At 38.9% G+C, this 19,133-nt stretch overlaps 1 protein-coding gene across 1 annotated transcript in view; it reads left to right on the top strand.

Moving 5' to 3' along the window:
* Nucleotides 1-12,671: 12,671 nt before the first annotated feature.
* The window catches only part of THOC1 (THO complex subunit 1), a 52,764-nt gene continuing 46,302 nt past the window's right edge, over nt 12,672-19,133 (top strand). Inside the window, exons 1-4 of the mRNA XM_040479262.1 lie at nt 12,672-12,782; nt 15,179-15,252; nt 15,348-15,408; nt 16,621-16,687. Of these exons, the coding sequence (XP_040335196.1) occupies nt 12,729-12,782; nt 15,179-15,252; nt 15,348-15,408; nt 16,621-16,687 (256 nt within the window). The 5' untranslated portion in view covers nt 12,672-12,728. The remainder of the gene's footprint in view (nt 12,783-15,178; nt 15,253-15,347; nt 15,409-16,620; nt 16,688-19,133) is intronic.

The raw sequence follows: 19,133 nt of genomic DNA, 5'->3' as shown, positions 1-19,133 counted from the left end.
TTTTTTTTTTTTTTTTTTTTTTTTTTTTTTTTTTTTTTTTTGGAGAGAGAGAGAGACAGAGAGAGAAAGAACACATGCATACATAAGGGAAGGGCAGAGAGGAGAGAGAATCCCAAGCAAGCCCCACACTCAGCATGGAGCCCAACACAGGGTTTGATCTCACAACCCTGAGATCATGACCTGAGCCAAAATCAAGAGTTAGACACTCAACCGACTAAGCCACCCAGGCACCCCTATTTCACTCAATTTCAAAGTCATTTTTGTACATGATGAAAAGTAGGAGTCAGGTTTTTTTCTTCCCCCATGTGAATATTCAATTGCTCCAGCACTATTTATTAAAAAGATCTTCCTTTTCCATGGGGCGCCTGGGTGGCGCAGTCGGTTAAGCATCCGACTTCAGCCAGGTCACGATCTCGCGATCCCTGAGTTCGAGCCCCGCGTCCGGCTCTGGGCGGATGGCTCAGAGCCTGGAGCCTGTTTCCGATTCTGTGTCTCCCTCTCTCTCTGCCCCTCCCCCGTTCATGCTCCGTCTCTCTCTGTCCCAAAAATAAATAAAAACGTTGAAAAAAAAAATTTAAAAACAAAAATTTAAAAAAGATCTTCCTTTTCCATACTGAATTTCATTTACACCTTTATCAAAAACCATGTGATCAATTGTCTGAGTCTATTTTTAGATTCTCTTCTGTTCCTTTGGTCTACTTTTTTACCCTTATTATTTTAATGATGTTATTATAATAGCTTTATAGAAAATCTAGTAGTGTAATTCCTTTGTTCTTCTTCAAGATCATCTTAGCTATTTTAAGTCCTTTGCATGTCTTTGTAAATTTTAAAATACGCTTGCCAATTTCTATAAAAAGTTTGCTAGTGTTTTTTAAATTAAGATTCTATTGAATCTATAGATCAATTGGGGAAAAATTTACACCTTTTCAATACTGAATCTTCAAATCCATAAACATCATTTGCCTTTCCACTTATTCATGTCATCTTTATCTCAGGGTTGTTTTAAAATTCTTTTACATTTTAAAAAAATCATTCATAGGTATTTGTTGTGGTTTATGCTATTATAAACAGTATTTATTTTTTAAACTCTATTTTCCAAATTTCTAGAATTACCACAAAGAAATAAAACTATAGATTGATTGATCTTGTATCCTATAATCTTGCTAAATTCACTTATTAGTACAAATAGTTCATTTTTAGATACTTTTTTTATACCTTTGCATTTCCTACATTAAAAAATCATTCCATTTGCAAATAAAGACACTTTTGAATTCTTTGTTTTTGTTTTCTTGTGTTAACTCATTGCCTAGGACCGTCATTATAATGTTGAATAAAAGTGATGAATATGGGGGTGCCTGGGTGGCTCAGTTGGTTAAACATTCAACTTCGGCTCAGGTCGTGATTTCATGGTTCATGGGTTCAAGCCCTGCGTCAGGCTCTGTGCTAACAGCCTGGAGCCTGGAGCCTTGCTTCGGATTCTGTGTCTCCCTCTCTCTGCCCCTCCCCAGCTCACCCGCTCTCTCTCAAAAATAAACATTAAAAAAATTTTTTTTAAGTGATGAATATAAATATCCTTATCTTCTTCCAGATTTTAGGGGCAAAGATTTCAAAATTTATTGTTATTATGTTAGCTGAAGATTTTTTTTTATTTTTAAAAAAAATTTTTTTAATGTTTATTTATTTTTGAGACAGAGAGAGACAGAGCATGAACGGGGGAGGGGCAGAGAGAGAGGGAGACACAGAATGGGAAGCAGGCTCCAGGCTCTGAGCCATCAGCCCAGAGCCAGACGCGGGGCTCGAACTCACAGACCGCGAGATCGTGACCTGAGCTGAAGTCGGACACTTAACCGACTGAGCCACCCAGGCGCCCCTAGCTGAAGATTTTTTAAGATACTTTTTACCAGATTGAAAAAGTCCTTTTTATTCCGAGTTTCTTGATCTTTTTAAAAATTATGAATGGGTGCTGAGTTTTATCACTTTTCCTGTATCCATTGAGATGCTTATATTTATATTTTTCTCCTTTATTCTGATAACATGGTGAATAACATATTAAACCAAACTTCTATTCCTGAGATAAACCTTACTTGGTCATGATCTACTAACTTTTTAATATATGGCTGGATCTAAGATTTTTCTTTTGGTACTTTTATACCTAAGTTCATAGGGACATTAGTCTGTAATTTTATTTTCTTATAATGTACTTTTAAGATTGTGAAATCAGAATTATGCAAGGCTCTTAAAACAAGTTGGTAAATGTCCACTCATGGCTTATTCTCAAAAAAACCTTATGTAAAATTACTATTACTTCTATAATAGAATTTACCAGTGGAGCTATCTAGACTTGGAGTTTGCTCTCTGGAAAGGTTTTCATTACACATCCAATTTCTTTAACAGAAATAGCACTTTTCATATGTCCGATTTCTTCTTTGTCAGTTTTGGTAAATTGTGTTTCACAAAAAGTCTCCAAAATTAAAAAAAAATTTTTTTTAAGTTGTCAGATTTATTGCCTTAAAAATTTTAAATACTGTCCTATTATCTTTTTAGTGCCTGTAGGATCTGTAATGATGTTCTCTTTTTCATTTCTCATAATGACAATCTGAGTTTTCTTCTCATTCTTGATTATCTTGTTAAAGGTAAACCAATTTCACTTCTCTCTTCATAGAACCAGCTTTGGTTTTCTTCATTTGCCTACTGTTCGTTTTCTATTTTGTTGCCTTTATATTCATTATTTACTTTTCTACTTTCTTAGGGTTTAATTTGCCCTTCTTTTGCTCACTTCTTGAGATGGAAATTTATATCATTGATTTTTAACTCTTTCTTTTTTCTAATGATTACAAGCTATATAAAATATATAACACAACATATTCAAGCTATAGATTTTCCTCCAAGTATTACTCTAGCTATATTCATAAATATCAGTAAATTGTGTTTTTGTTATTATTGGTACACAATACCAAAATATACCATAATTGGTACACGATTCAGAATTTTGTTTCTTAATTTCCAAATATTTAGTGATTTTGCTAGATACTCTTTTGTTATTGATTTTTAAATTCCATTATTGTCAGAGAACACATTCTATTTTAACCCTTTAAAAGTTTTCGCCCTTGCTTTATGGCTAAGCATATGGTCCATTTTGGTAATGACTCAGGTGCACCTGAAGAGAAAATTCATTCTGCATTTCTTGGATGTAGCATTTTACAAGTATCAATTATGTCAAGTTGGAAAGCAGTGTTACTCAAATATTCTTTGCTTTACTCACTTTTTTTTCCTGCTTGTTCTATCAATTACTGAGATAGATAGTATTAAGATCTCCAACTATGATGATGTATTTTTCTATTTATTCTTTTAGCTCTGCCAATTTCTGCTTCATGTATTATGAGGTTTTGTTTTGAGATGCACACACATTAAAGATTATGATTTTCCAGGGGCGCCTGGGTGGCTCAGTTAGTTGAGCCTCCGACTTCGGTTCAGGTCATAATCTCCCATTAGTGAGTTTGAGCCCCATATCGTGCTCTGTGCTGATAGCTCAGAGCTTAGAGCCTGCTTCAGATTCTGTGTTTCCCTCTCTCTCTGCTCCTCCCCTGCTCATGCTCTGTCTCTGTCTCTCAAAAAATAAAAAAAAAAAATAAAATAAAATTTAAAAAAGATTATTATTTTCATAATGAAAGTATCATTTAATTATGAAAGAAACTTCTTTATTTCTAGTAATACTTTTTTTCATTTCTCCAATTTTACAAAATTAATATAGTAAGGCTATATTTTTCATCATTAGTGATTGTACAAGTATTTTTCCATCCTTTTACTTTAAATCTATCTGATTTTTAAAGTGTATTCTTACCATCAGCATATAGTTGAGTCTTGCTTTTTTTGATCCAGAATAACATGATCTTTATTTGTTAGTCTATTAACATTTTTTAATAAAAATTCTATTTTGGAATAACTTTAGATTTATAGAAAAGTTGCAAAAATACTATAGACAGCTCTTGAATACCTCTCACCAAGTTTCCACTAATTTTCCTACCTTACATAAACTTTTTTTCTTTTTTTGCTTACATAAACTATTACATAGACTTAATACCAAGAGAAATTAAAGAACTGAAGTTCTTAGAGCAATAAACATCACCTGCGCAAGAAATCGCAGAGGAAATCACAGATGTGGTATACCCAATAAGGGGTTGTGTGGCTGAAAAATCTCTAAACTACCAATATTAACAAATATCCACTATGCTAAGTAAAAGGCTGAGTTAGCTTTCTATTCTTTTTAATAAAAATATTATATAAATACTGTATTATGACAAGGTAATCAGAGAATATGCAGTCAAAAATGTAGGAGAAAGCATTATGGAGGGATATCAGAGAGTTAACATTACTTTGAATTTCACGATGCTTGTGACATTTGTAATGGATTGCCTTTCTTTTCTCATTCCAAATAAATATTCACTTCATATCTTATTTTGTATTTACAATTTTGTTATTCTTCTTAAAGACAACCCCTCCCAAATTGTATAAACTTCAGGCTAGATCCATCCCTCCTTTGATGTGTGTCTGCTTTTGTTTCTACAATCATAATCTTTAATTTACTAGATATACATATGCCCTCTTTCTCCATCTAAACACACACACACACACACACACGCGCGCGCACACGAGAGAGAGAGAGAGAGAGAGAGAGAGAGAGAGAGAAGAGATTTTGCAGTTTTCCTGTCTTCTAACTCTTGTTATATGAACTTATTTTTTTCTTATTATCTGCAGTGATCTTGGGGGTATACATATTATTTTAGATTCTATTGATGTTTATCACTTATATTTTTAAAATCTATATGCTTTAATCTATACTTTTTGTGCTTACCTAAGACGCCACTAAAGAGTTTATTTTGGTTCCCCTTATGTATGATTAAGAATTCAGCACATTTCCTCCCCTTATATTAGACATCCCTTGGCCCTGCCTCACATCCCTTGGCCCCACTTTTTATTCTAGCCACTGTTGACAGCCAGCTCCACACAGCCAGATTCACCTCAGTTGCATCATACACCTGGTTTTTTTGCCCCAAGGCTTCTCTAATATTGTGCTATTGCAAAATCCCGTGGGAACTCTCTATGTGCTCCTGCATGCACAACAATGATCTCCCATAAGTCAGCTTTTGATGAATAGGGATTCAAAGTCAATGCATAAATGCTTTCCTCCCCTTTCTTTAGGCAGGCACTTTTGAGGCACATTATATACAGCTTCTCAAAAGAGTCCAGTGCCATTGAGCTCCATTCACTCATAGCAGTGACCGGTACTATAAGGTACCTTTGTAAAGGCTTTTCCTCCTCTGTTTCATTCTCCCTACTACCACTGCTTCCTTGGATCACTTTTCAAATAAATTAAGTCTTTAATTTACTGGGGGGGAGGAGGGAGGGTGGTAATCCAAACTAAAACACTCTTCTTACATTTTGCTCCAAAACTTCCCAAGCTTTGTTGACATAAATTGAGGTCTTAATGTCACTATTACCATAGAAAAGGAATCCTATTTATCAGATCATTTACTGGTCATGTAATGATAGGCTCATATTCATGTCTACAGTCATTCAAGTCATGCCTTACCCAAGAGGAGGCATTCCTGCTACTTTCCTGTGCATTGAGAAAAAGATCTATCACTGCTCAGAAGCAAAATCCAATTAGACTTCACCTGGCTCACAGGAGGTAATACAGGTACACACCTGCTAGACCATAATCTCCAGTGCACTGGATCATTTAAAAGTCAATCTACCCCATTCAGAACATCACAATGGGGTAGCCCCATCTCCACTTTGTGGGATTCAGAAATGAAAAAGAAATTAAACCTACCTCAGCTCCTGCATTAATTGGGACTCTTTGATGCCAAACAAAAGAAATCCAACTCCAAAGAGCATTAAGTTATTATAAAAGGGAATGGTTTGTTTTAGAAGATGCCCTGAAGTAGTCACCTCACATGAAAAAGCCTAGTGCTCCAACTTCTCTGCAGTTAACTCTTCCCAACACTCTCCCATTGCTCTCTCCCCCTGCATCTCTCCTCCCCACCTAATTAATATATTTCTCCTCCTCTTTTCATTGTCTATAGCCCATCTTTCAACACTGTTTCTGTGTGTTGGCCTCATTTTCTCTTTCTGTAGATGGGCTTAATCCAAGTGATGGGGAAGATGGCAACGTTAGGTCAAAATTCATCACAGCCCCTGAGACAACAGAGAATTGTACTGGGCAGCCAGTTTGGCCAATGGATATTTTCTTACTGACTGCTCGGCATCCAAAGACCCTTTCCAACTGAAGGAAAATCCCAAACGGGGCTCATTACAGAAGCTGAAAGCAAGAAGGAATGGTTATCACTTTTCCTGTACTCTGGAAGCTACAGCATGAACACAAGTCCTGAGGATAGCCAATCAGATACTCCCAGCCATGATCTCATACCTAGAGGAAGAGGTGCAAAATTTTAGGGCTGGAGATGATGCAAGGATAGCTGCAGAAGCATGGTGTGGTGATGAGTGTTCAGTGATGTGATGACAAATGTCCACAGAGATCAGAAACCAGGAGCAGAGACAAGCCATTGGAGATGATGTTATCAGGGGCATCTTAAGACTGATGCTATGTCTTGCTTCCCATGAAGCCTGCCCAAGCTTTATCTCTAGCCTTTGTTGTATAAGCTTCTGAATACCCTCCAAATAGCTTGCTTTACAAAACACTAACCAGAGAAGATTTCTATTGTTTATAAAAAAAGAACTCTAATAGCAGTCATATTTTCCAGACACAGAAGAAAAATTTCAAAAACTTACTGATAGCTAGGCCCAGTCATATGCCCACCACTGTTTTGTCTGTTACAAGAATGGGATGAAGTGGGGTGGGAATGCCAAGTGAGGAGTGGGAAATGTGCTGAATAACCCCTGCAATAGCTCTTAGGACTGAGCAATCTTGACCTCCATTTATAAACATGAATACATAATGAAAATCTCCAGTAACATAGAGAGCAGAAGCTCTCCAGAGTGGAAGCAAGGTGGCCAATAAAAGCAAATGACTCTCCTCAGAAACAGTTTATGCAAAAAACAGAGAACGTTTAAAACAAACTTTTGTGTGTTCAGTGAGATTCCAGAGAGCTATAGCATACCATAGAGGAGAATGAAACCCCAATGAAGGACAAGGTCCTGAACAATCTGGCTCTGTCCATTTGTCCAACCTCATTGTCTGCTGCTTTCTATCTTGCTCATGAAGCCTTCTTTCAGTTCTCAAATATGCTGATGTCCTTCCTAACACAAGCCATTGTACATGCTATTCCTTCTACCTGGGATGTTCTTTATTACCTTCCCCTGCCAAATCCCACCCTCACAAATGCACAACGAATCCCTTTCCATCCTGTAAGTTTTAGCTTAAATATCACTCCCTCAGAGAAGTCTTTCCTTGACAACTCTATTTACATACTGCCCTAGCAGTCTCCCTGAGTCTCTCACTCTGATTTCAAGTGACCTTAGGGCTAGGTTACTTCAGCACTGTTCAAGTTCTACACCTGCAAACTGGGAATAATAAAGAGTAAACTTTTTTAATTTTTTTTAATGTTTATTTACTTTTGAGAGAGAAAGACAGACAGAGCATGAACAGGGTAGGAGCAGAGAGATAGGGAGACAGAATCAGAAGCAGACTCCAGTCTCCAAGCTGACAGCAAAGAGCCTGACACATGGCTCGAACTCACAAGCTGCAAGATCATGACCTGAGCCGAAGTAGGATGCTTTACCAACTGAGCCATCCAGGCACCCCAAGAGTCAATTTTATAAGTTTGCTGGGATGATTAAGGAGCTCATACATGTAAAGCACTTAGAATTCAAGAACACAACAGCACTCAATAGATGTTATTATTTCCTGCACAGCATTTATCACACAATCAAATTCTGTTATATAAAAACTCCATGAGGGCAAGAACTCTTCTGCTCACAGTGCCAGGTTCATATATATTTGTTGAGAATAAACAAATGAAAATATTTTCCAAAAAAGAATGAATAAAATGTTATTATATGAATACCCTACCTAGGATATTGTAGCAGCCCTGAAAATGCTCCACCCAGATATTTTTGCTTGTAGGGAGCAAAAATGACTGACAGCCCTAGCTGTTAACCTCTGGATCCACTACATTGGCACGGAGGCCAGGCTTTCCGAGGGCTATTTCTAGCCAATGACTGAGCATGGCAGAGGTCCTAGTTCAGGCTCATTCTGGCAAACTGCAAGAGTCTTCTGACAAGAAGTTTCACCTGAGGACTCCTCATTGGCAGAGTCATACCTTTCCTGGAGCTGTGTTTCACTCAGAAACTTCCTACCTAGCCCTCCTTCCTTTCTTCTCTCCTCCCACAGGTATCAGTCCTGCGTTGTGGTCCATCAGCTTTCTGCCTGCTCCTGCTCCCTCCATAACAAATTCTTGTTGGTGTCTGCTTATTGGTAGACCCAAACTAACACAATCAGAACCTTCAGAAACAAACCCTGAGGTGAGACTTTGTGAGCAAATGATTTAGGTGCTGTCAGGAGAAGCCAGTAAGGGAGAGGGAGAATCAGGATAGAGAACAGGAATAAACCAAGCAATGGTACAGTTTCAGGTAAAAATCTCTGCTTAACCCTGGAGGGAAGTTAGGCTTACTAGGGCAAGAAGTCATCCATTTCTGTGACTTCTATTCTCACCTTGAATTACACTCAATCTGTGTGGTTCAACCAAGCTCATGATTTTACAATGTACATTAGACAATGACATTTACAGTACTTAAAATGTAATAAAACATAATACTGCATACATAAGCCAATAATATTGTATTTGTGCCTGGTAGATAGTAGGCACTCAGTAAATACGTACTGAAAGAACATTACAATAATAACAATATAAAATGCTTGAAAATTGCCACCACCCTATAAAAAATGTAGTACCCACAGTTTTCATATAATTCCTCTTTTTCCACAAAAATTAAGTCCCAAAATATACACAAAGTGCCATCTCTCTTCCATTCTTATTCTTTGCAGTTCCACTTCTCTCCAAATGTAGGAGTCTCATTCTTTTTTCTCAGCTTTGCTTCTCAAACATCAACTCCATATCAATATAATTATTTCAATCCACTCAAGTGACAGAGAGAAAGGGAAAGATGGCTAAGGGCCCAGAACCTGAACCAGCAAAAGCTGCAATCCAACATCCTAACGTAGCTGGTGATCACAGAACAAAAAGTTTCCTTTGCCCTGGACCAGAGGATAAACACCAGAACAAAAGCAGACTAAGCTTCCTCCTTGGTCCTTTTCTGTTATTACTCTAATGGTAACTTGAATCCAAGTGAGAGTACTCCAAAGAAAAAGAATAATGATGTGAATACTTAGAACTGATCTAAACCACTCAGCCTAGAATTCCCCATGGAGGGTATTTCCTAAGAGAGGCAGTCCCTGGTCCACCTTACCTTGCTAGGAAAAACAGGTGCTCAGTAACTGTAAGTGAAGATGTTATGTGCATTGGATGCCTGCCCTTTGAGTGTTATTACATACTTTTGAAAATTCATATGTTATTGATGACAGTGGGATCCTCACCCATATCTAACTGTAAGGAAATAATTATGGGATATTAATTAGGCCTATGGCTTGGTAATGATTCAAGAGTTAAGACTTTAGAAAAATACAGGCTTTGGGATTAAAGGTAGGCTCAATTCCCAAACTAGCTTTCTCTAGCCATGCGAGCTAGGACAGCTGAAACTTTTCCTCACTGTTATAGAACTATGCACAATGTTGTTGTAAGGTATAGAAATACTACAAGAAAGTGTCATAAGGTGGTGGTCATTAAAACTTGACCATTACCCATGACAATATAACATACTATCATGACAGTAATGAGCACAAATTTTGGAATCAAAACTCCTGGGTTGTCTTATTTTGCTGATTCCCGATATCAAGAACCCTATTTCTTTGAGTTTGCTTCCTCATGGATGAAATAATTGTATTACCCACCTCAAAATATCACATAGAGGATCAAATGAGGTACTACATGTCAAGTGCACTCAGAATTATAAAACATTTATTAACATGCTTAAATATTTAAATGCTTAAATATTTTACTGTAGTGATTTTTGATGGACACCTTTTAAAAATGCATTCTCTACTTCTTGGCCTTATTGAATGAATATAATCTTACCTTGAGTTCTCAAGATCATACCAATGTCTTTGATGTTTGTCTTTAAGGTATCTAGCATCGGATTGCTGCCTTTTTAAAAATAGGTTTTCTTTTTAAATTTTTATTGTGGTAAAACATACATAAAACTTAGTATTTTAATCATTTTAAGTGTACCATTCAGTGACATAAGTACATTCATATTATTGCACAATCATTACGACTATCCATTTCAGAAATTTGTCATCTTCCCAAGCTAAAATCTGTACTCATTAAACAATAACTCCCCATTGTCACCTGATTACGTTTTTTCCTACACTTTCATCTGGTGTTGCCTCACTCATTAGCAGCAAAATGGCTCATTTCTCTCCTTCACTCCAAAATAAAATGCCAGTAATAACCTGCTGTAAAAGCCATTTTTAAACCCATAACATTCTTTGGCCGCAAACATCAATACAATCTGGTTCCAGCTGGACGCTTCAGCCCTATTTCTGTGCAGAAGCCAATGTTAAAGTAAAAATAAACAGCTATCTTTCACTGTGCCTTCTCCCTTCCACACTTCTGCTCATACCATTCTATTTGGAAGATCTCTCCTATTCAGTGTGTACTGAAAGAGAAAGATCAAAGAGGAATGCATGAAGGTTCCTTGACCACATGTGGTATTGATTCTCTTTTGATCACTTATAGCAACTATTACCTAAATTACTGATAGAAATTGTATAGTTTTCCTTTATGTCAAATAGAGTTCCTCAAAAAAGAATTAAGCTATATTATTTTTGTTCAATCATTTGTTCAAATAGTTATTATTTATTCAACAAATACTGTCCACTGTATACAAGTGCCTAACAGATGTTTGTCAAATAAACAAATAGAATTCTAAGTCATGGGGCTTTGGTGAATAATACACTCTAGTTCTTATGTTTGAATTCTTGTAAAAAAAAATTTTTTTTTAATTTACCTCTTATGTCTTAGTTGTACTCCAGATAGTTAATAATTATCTGTAATATAATAATAATCCTATTACATCAGCTAATACCAGTTTATTTAGTCAACTTGTAAATTTAAGTCATACACTCAAACATGAGTAATTCTGTTGATTCTAAGTTTTCTTTAACGCCTATTTATTACTGAGAGACAGAGACAGAGCATGAGTGAGGGAGGGGCAGAGCGGGGGAGAATCCGAATCCGAATCAGCCTCCAGGCTCTGAGCTGTCAGCATAGAGCCCGATGCGAGACCGGGAGATCATGACCTGAGCCGAAGTCAGACGCTTAACCTACTGAGCCACCCAGGCGCCCGGATTCTGTTGATGCTAAAAAAAGACTGCAATGCTCCGGGTAGCCACCATTGTTCACAATTCCCACTTAGGGGCAAGATTATGCAAAATTATCCTTTGGTTAGCTTCCTGTATTCTTGTTAGAAGCCAAAGAAGGAAACAAGGTACACATGGAACGGTCTAAGATCGTTAGGGAAGTTCCTCCCGTTTGGGTCTGTGCTGCTTTCCCCACAGCATTTAAGTCCAACAGAGAAAGTGCCCCTTGGCCTTTCATTGGCCAAGCCTCCCCTGTGAGGACTAAGGGTTTTGCAACTGGGGTCTCTACCCTGGATGCAGTGCCATCCATTTTCCAACGAGCCTCGAGTTTTGCATTCCTCTTCGGTCTCTTTCAGTAGACACCTCTATGTGCAGCAAAGTTAACTGATACCAAGATATTGATAATGATGCTCATATTCCCATTACAAGCCACATTTGCTTTGTTTCATTTGAGCTTTTCGACAGACTTGTGATACAGGCTTTTTTTTTTAAACATTTTATTTATTTTTGAGAGAGACAGAGTGCGAGCGGGGAGGGGTAGAGAGAGAAGGAGACACAGAATCCGAAGCAGGCTCCAGGTTCCAAGCTGTCAGCACAGAGCCCGACGCGGGGCTCGAACCCACGTACCGTGAGATCATGACCTGAGCCGAAGTCGGACGCTTAACCGACAGAGCCACCCAGGCGCTACCCTCCCCCCCCCCCCGCCTCCTTTTTTTCTATTTCACATAAAAGGGAACTGCTCCTAAGCTACAGAGCCCATGAACTATAAAGGCCCACGAACTACTCAGCAAGGCCGTAGCTGAGACCACTCCCTCCGGAGAACGACTGCGGTCCGGAGATCACAGGCACTGCCAACAACTTCCCCAGCCTGGGGCACTCCCAGATAACCCACCTGCTCTGGATTCCCGGGCAGCGGTTACCTTCCAGCGCGACCCAGTGAGCCTTACTACCCGCCATTCACCCGGTTTCCCCAAAGCAGGAAAACCACCACAATTGCGCGGGTCCCGGCCTATTCCCCGACCAGCAGCGCCGAGCTTACAGGGCGAGGCCCCTCATATACCGTCACCCCAACAGTTCCCTACGAAACCGGACTAGACATGGTGTGGCTGACTCAGCCTTCCAACGTCCCGCTGAATTCAAGTCACCGCGGAAGCGGCCAGCGGCCAGCCGACCCACCCCTAGGCTCACAGGCCGCTCTAGCCGAACACGGAGGCAGCAATCTCGTTACTCCCGCTTGACGTCATCCGCGAGCGCCGCAGCGCGGTGGCGGGCACGCGCAGCCGAGAAGATGTCTCCGACGCCGCCACTCTTCAGTTTGCCCGAAGCGCGGACGCGGTTTACGGTGAGCGGACCGTGGGAGAGTGTGGCCCTAACCCGGCTCTATCTTTTTCCTCCTCTTCCTGAAAACACTCGAATTTTGCTCTGGGGTAAAGCGGGGACGGAGGTGTGTAAGGCGCGGTGTCGGCTCCCGGCCCCGTCGGGGGTTGGGAGGTGGGAAAGACGCATTACTTGCCTCTTCCGTGCGTCCTGAGCTGTCCGCCTCCGTCCTTCTGCAGGCAGGTCTCTGAACTCCGCGTTCTGGGCGCCTTTGTGCCCTGCGTGGAGGGTTTATCCGCAGACTCCCTCCAGTGCGGTCGAGCTCCCGTTGCAGTGCTCGCTTAACTGGGCAGGTGTCTCCAAAATTCCTTAAGGGTGAAGGCGGGAGTGGTTTTAGCCCAGAGAACTGGCTCCCGCCCCGCCCCCTAAGCTGCGGGTGGTGGTGGTTCTGGCCGCTTATTCACCACCCTTTAACCTACCATATCTCTCTCCTAAGAGATTAACGAGGAGATCCAAAGCAGGAAAACAGAGATCAGCTTGGGAATTGTTGCCAGATGTCTTTTTATTCTTACAAAATGAGGAGGAGTACTTTGAGTATTTGGGGAGCGCCTTACAGAGCGTTTTTGTTAGCTTATTTAACTCTTAGCACCGTGAAGTAGGCAAAGCTCTGTTAAGCCTGGTAGATTGGAGACCACCCCCCTGCCAGAATTAGGTGATGTACTTCCCTGGTGTTTCTGACTTCAGACCCAGGATTCTTTTTATGTTGCCCATCACAGCATGAAGAACCCTGTCCTAAGTTGTTTGCCTATATTTGTCTTTAGCATTTGAGCCAGTATTTCAAATCATGATTCAACTACTGACATATGTAACTGTGCCTACCTAGTTATAGTGACGGCAGAATAAAAATTCTGTGAAAGAAAATTGATTCTTTGTAGTCAGTTTTCTTGTGTGCAGGTTATTTTTTTCCCATACAATGAGGGTTTATTTGTTAATCAGGTTATATCTTAGTTATGTCTTCAGAATCGTTTTCTTTCTGTGTATTTTGCTGTAATCCCAGGTGCTCTGAAATTCTGCTAAGAGTAACTGTTAGCAGTATCCAATATCGTATTAGTCGCAGAGGGGACCATTTTATTGGAGATCATCTGGTCCAGTACTTCTGAAGGTTCAGTGTGCAGTGGGATCACTTGGAGATCTTGTTAAATGTAGACTGGTTCAGTAGGTCTGGAATGGAGCCTGAAAGTGTGCGTTTCTAACAAGTTCCCACGTGGTGCATCTGCTGCTATTAGTAATAAGCATCTACAACAACCCCCTTATTTAACTGGTGAAGAAATTGAAGCACAAAGAAACAAGAAGATATGTCCAAGATAACACAGTCTCCTTTTGGCAGAGTCAGGAATGGACATTTCCAGTGTAAATGTAACTCCTGGGGGTAAAGAGATGACTTTCCAAGTGTATGTGGATTTGCACAGAGTGAATGACTTTGCAGTATTTTTGTCTTTGATACTTCTTTTTTGTTTTTTTAAGTTTTATTTTTAAATAATTACAACTTGAGACTTACAGTTGCATGCTCTACCAACTGAGCCAAATCCCACCCCCTGCTTTTTTGTCTTTCAAATTATGGCTAGTTTAAGACAATTAGCAGGTATTCAGTGTTGACTATGTGTCAGGGACTGTGCTGAGCAAACTAGAGAAGGTAGGACTTGAGATGGGTCTTGAAGAATGGATAGAATTTGCATGAGCTGGTGGGAAGAACAACATAAATGAAAACACTAGAATGAGCTTGACAGAAAATAATGAAAAAATGGCTAGACCTTAGTGGAGAGTATATGTTAAGTTGTAGTGGGAAATAAGGTTGGATGGGTTGAGGGAGATAATATCAAGGACTTGAGAGGGGGCTGTGAAATTTTAAAATGAAAGCCTATAAATAAGGAGGCATTTGGAGATTAAAAAAAAAACAAAACAGTATACTCTCATGTATGTGATATTTTAAGAAATGGTAGGTGGGAACACCTAGAATGAGAAAGTCTACTTGGGAAGCTCTTGTTAAGTTCACAGTGATTAGAGTGTGTATCATTGGCACCTGGGTGGCTCAGCCACTTGGGCATCCAACTCTTGATTTCGGCTCAGATCATGATCTCATGTACACTGACAGTATGCAGCCTGCTTGGGAGTTTCTCTCTCCCTCTCTCTCTGCCCCTCCTCTGCTTGGGCTCGCACTTGCTCGCTTGCTCTCGCTCGCTCTCTCTCAAAAAAAAATAAATAAATAAACTTAAAAAAATAAAGAATTACTGATGGAATGACTGATAGGTAATTTTTCCCACGCATTAGCATTTCCAGCTAGACAGACTATTGATGAGTAATGTTTTTCAGTAAATAATAAGCAAAAATATTTCCACTTACATGCTATTTTTACTTTTCTAGAAGTCTACTAGAGAGGCCCTGAACAACAAAAATATAAAGCCGTTGTTGAATACCTTCAGCCAATTACCTGGCAGGTAAGGCATTGATATCCATGAAATATCACTTGCCGAGATCGCTATACTTACCTTGAGCTGTTTAAAAAAATTCAGGTGTCTTTTGTTTTTAATAGTGAAAATGAAAAAAAATGTACCCTTGACCAAGCTTTCAGAGGTGTTCTAGAAGAAGAAATTGTAAGTATGTTTTTCTTTATTGTTAAAATTTTGCTGATAAATTAATAAATGTTATTTTTGAAATTGCTTTTATCTCAATAGATATTTACGATTATTTTTTTCTATAGTGAACTTGCTACTTTGTGAAAGCTGACTTGATCACAATATAGGGATTATGTAATTGTTCAGGATTTTGACAGCACAAGTGAAATTTAAGGGTTTGGTTTAACAAATGAGCTCTCCAAGTGAATAGAAGAAAAGTTGATATGAGGTGTTCCTGAGCAAGAACTAGAATTTTAGATTGGCCCTTTCACTTTGCTCTAGAAACAGTGACATCCTTCAGTAACATGAAAGGTCTAGTCCAAGGATGTTCAGCATGAGTACTGGGATTCCATGACCTCATTTTCCTATGATGACTTCATCAGTAAGCATACAAAAATAACTAGAGCCTATCCAACTTCAGTAGAGAAATTTAACCTAAACATGAAAATTGAATTTATTTACCGTTAGTGGGGCACCCAAAGGAAAGGAAAACTTTCAGCAGTTTATTCTTGGTTAAGTAAAGGTTGTATCTCAAGAAGCTGGATCCTTTTCTAATGACCATAATACAGTGTCCCTTTCTTTTGAACAATTCTATATCAAAACTCATTTTTTTTTTTCTCCTCTTCAGCCCTAGTCACATACGCCTTGTGAGGCATTGGACAAGTTACTTTGCTTTACTGAGGCTCAATTTCATTTGTAAGAGGGGAAATAATATTCTTTCAAGGCTGTTGTATAAAACACTTAACGAGCACTCAAAAAATGCTAGTTTCTATGATGTTTTTGAACCTGAGCATTACCTCCCTTCTATTAAAACCCTCAGGCATATTGATACACGAGTACAACTAATTACCCTCGCCCTGTCTTTGCCCTGTGCCATTGATTGAGTTATGGCCTCTGCTTCTGTACTTGATTAGCTTGTTGCCATAGTCATGGTAATATAACCATTTTCCTGAGACCATTGTATTTTAAGTGAATCACCTTGATTATTATTTACTTGATCTACTTTGACAATTAATGATTCTATTACTATTTTTCATTTTTTGTATTTTTATCTTAGTAATTTTATTATATGTAAGAAATGTGTTTATCTTGTATTTCTGATAATTTGATGTCAGAAAATATGTTTTTATTCTTATCAAACTAGCCTGGACTCTGGCCCTTAAATTAAATTGTTTTCTCCTCTGTTGGTAGATAAATCACTCATCATGTGAAAACGTTTTAGCTATTATTTCTCTTGCTATTGGGGGAGTAACTGAAGGTAAGTACGGTTTTGTTTTTTTTAAGTAATCATGGACGTGACATGCTTTATTTAAAACTTATTCTCCTCATACCTCTCATCTATTTGATTTTGTTCGTTTTTCAAATTCTCCCTACTACCTTTGCCAAGATGTTATCCCAATGAAATTAGCTCACACTTCTTGTCTCTAGTATGCAGCACACATTTTGGCACTTTATTTGTTCTCCAGTTGTTTCGTTCATTCAGTAAATATTTATTGAGCATCTATTATGTGCCTGGTACTGAGCCAGGACTAGAAGATTCAATGGTACAGAAAACCTGTCCCTGCCCATAAGGAGCCTAGTGGCTAATGGGGGAAACAAATGTGTAAATTTCTTACTATGGTCTAATTACTGTGAAGTAGGAATGAAGTGTGGTTGGAGTGATTCTCTAAACTCTAAAGGAATAAGGAAGGTCTTAGAAGGGAAGCTGTAACAGGAGCTGGGATGTGAGGGATGATGGATTTGTCAGGCAGAAAGGGAAAGGAATACACAGCTACGTAAAGGCCAAGTTCAGCCTGGCTAAAGAATTGTGTTGAGCAGAGGGGTGAGAGGATGATGACAATGGTGACGAAAGAAGCAGCAGAGGTAGCTTAGGGTTCTTTGTTAAGGGTTTTGTATACTAAGCTAACAAGGAGCTATGGTGGAAGAGTTGGATTGGGAGAGACTGTTGGCAGGAAAAGTAGGGGACTGTTAAAATGGGGCAGTGATGTTGGGGGATGGTTTCAAGACTAAAAAAGGCATTTAGGAAGTACACAATGTCAAGGTGGCTGCGTGGCTCAGTCAGTTAAGCATCCGCCTCTTGGTTTCGGATCAGGTCATGATCTCACATTTCATGAGTTTGAGCCCCACATCAGGCTGGGTACTGACAGTGCAGAGCCTACTTGGGATTCTCTGTCTCCCTCTCTCTCTCTGCCCCTCCCTGACTTGCTCTCTCTGTCTCTCTCAAAATGAATAAACTTAAAAAAAATTTTTAAATTAGAAAAAGGAAGTACGCAGTGTCTAACACATAAGTGGGAGCTCATTAAATGTTTGCAGAAAGAAGCAGTGAAAAACTAGTTCATCAGTAGTCTTTTAACAAATTTAATTGAAATACTCATTAATTCAGATAATTTATGTGAAAAGTGCCTTTTAATCTGTAAAGCATTATTCACATTATTTTGATACCTATTCCTACAAAAACTAGACTATTCAAGGTAAAAGTGATCTTCTAGTGCAGCAGCAAGCTATTCTGTAAACTTAAGCATAGTTCATAAATTCTCACTTCACACATTAAACTTTTATTTATATTTCTTTTTTCTTTTTTTTTTATTATTATGTATTTATTTTTTTCAACATTTATTTATTTTTGGGACAGAGAGAGACAGAGCATGAACGGGTGAGGGGCAGAGAGAGAGGGAGACACAGAATCGGAAACAGGCTCCAGGCTCTGAGCCATCAGCCCAGAGCCCGACGCGGGGCTCGAACTCACGGACCGCGGGATCGTGACCTGGCTGAAGTCGGACACTTAACCAACTGCGCCACCCAGGCGCCCCTATTTACATTTAATTATTTTGAGAGAGAAAATCCCAAGCAGAAAATCCCCATGCTGTCAGCCCAGAGCCTAAAGTGGGACTCAATCCCACAAACTGTGGGTTCATGACTTGAGCCGAAATTAAGACTCGGTCACTTAACAGACTGAGCCACCCAGGCACCTTGACACACACTAAACTTTTATACAGGATATTCATTCATTCATTCATTCATTCATTCATTCATTCAGCATACCTAAATGAGTTCTGCAGTGGAGTGTTCCTTCCCCAGTTTTTGTCAAACAGCTGTGTCTCCTTAATTCATTGATTACCTTTATGTGTTAACTCTGGTAGACTAGTAATATGTTTAACAGTTGAAGTTATACAAAGTCTATATTTAGAACTTTATTTGAGAAAGATAAGAACTTATGAACTTAGTTACACTGAAAATAAAGTCTTAGATGCTTTTTTAATTTAATTGGATGGGGAAAAGTCCTTCTTGACAGAGATTATTATTCTTTACATGGCGTGTTTTCAAATTGTCCATAAATATGTTTTGTTACATTCAACTCAGCAGATACTTTTTGAGCTTCTCTTTATCATCAGACACTTTACTGATTAAAATGTACAAAAATGCCTACCCTTAAAAAGCTCATAGTCTGCTTAAAAATAATGTATGATAAATACTATAATTTATCTATACTGTGCTTTAGAAGTGTAGATGGGGTAGCCTGTTCAAAGGTATCAGGAGTTTTTTGGGTTCATGGATATTTGTCATGTGCTTTGAAAGATGGAGCAGGAATTTGCCACATGAGAAAGGAGGAAAACTAGGCAGAGAAAAACATTGAAAACAAAACCATGGAAGTATCAATATACCAAAGTGTCTGGGAATTGAGAAGAGGGAATCTGTGGCCAAGG

Source organism: Herpailurus yagouaroundi, unplaced genomic scaffold (genome assembly GCF_014898765.1).
Source record: "Herpailurus yagouaroundi ecotype Mexico unplaced genomic scaffold, PumYag 142, whole genome shotgun sequence".
Classification (NCBI taxonomy): Eukaryota; Metazoa; Chordata; class Mammalia; order Carnivora; family Felidae; genus Herpailurus; species Herpailurus yagouaroundi.
This window is presented reverse-complemented; position numbering and strand designations above follow the sequence as displayed.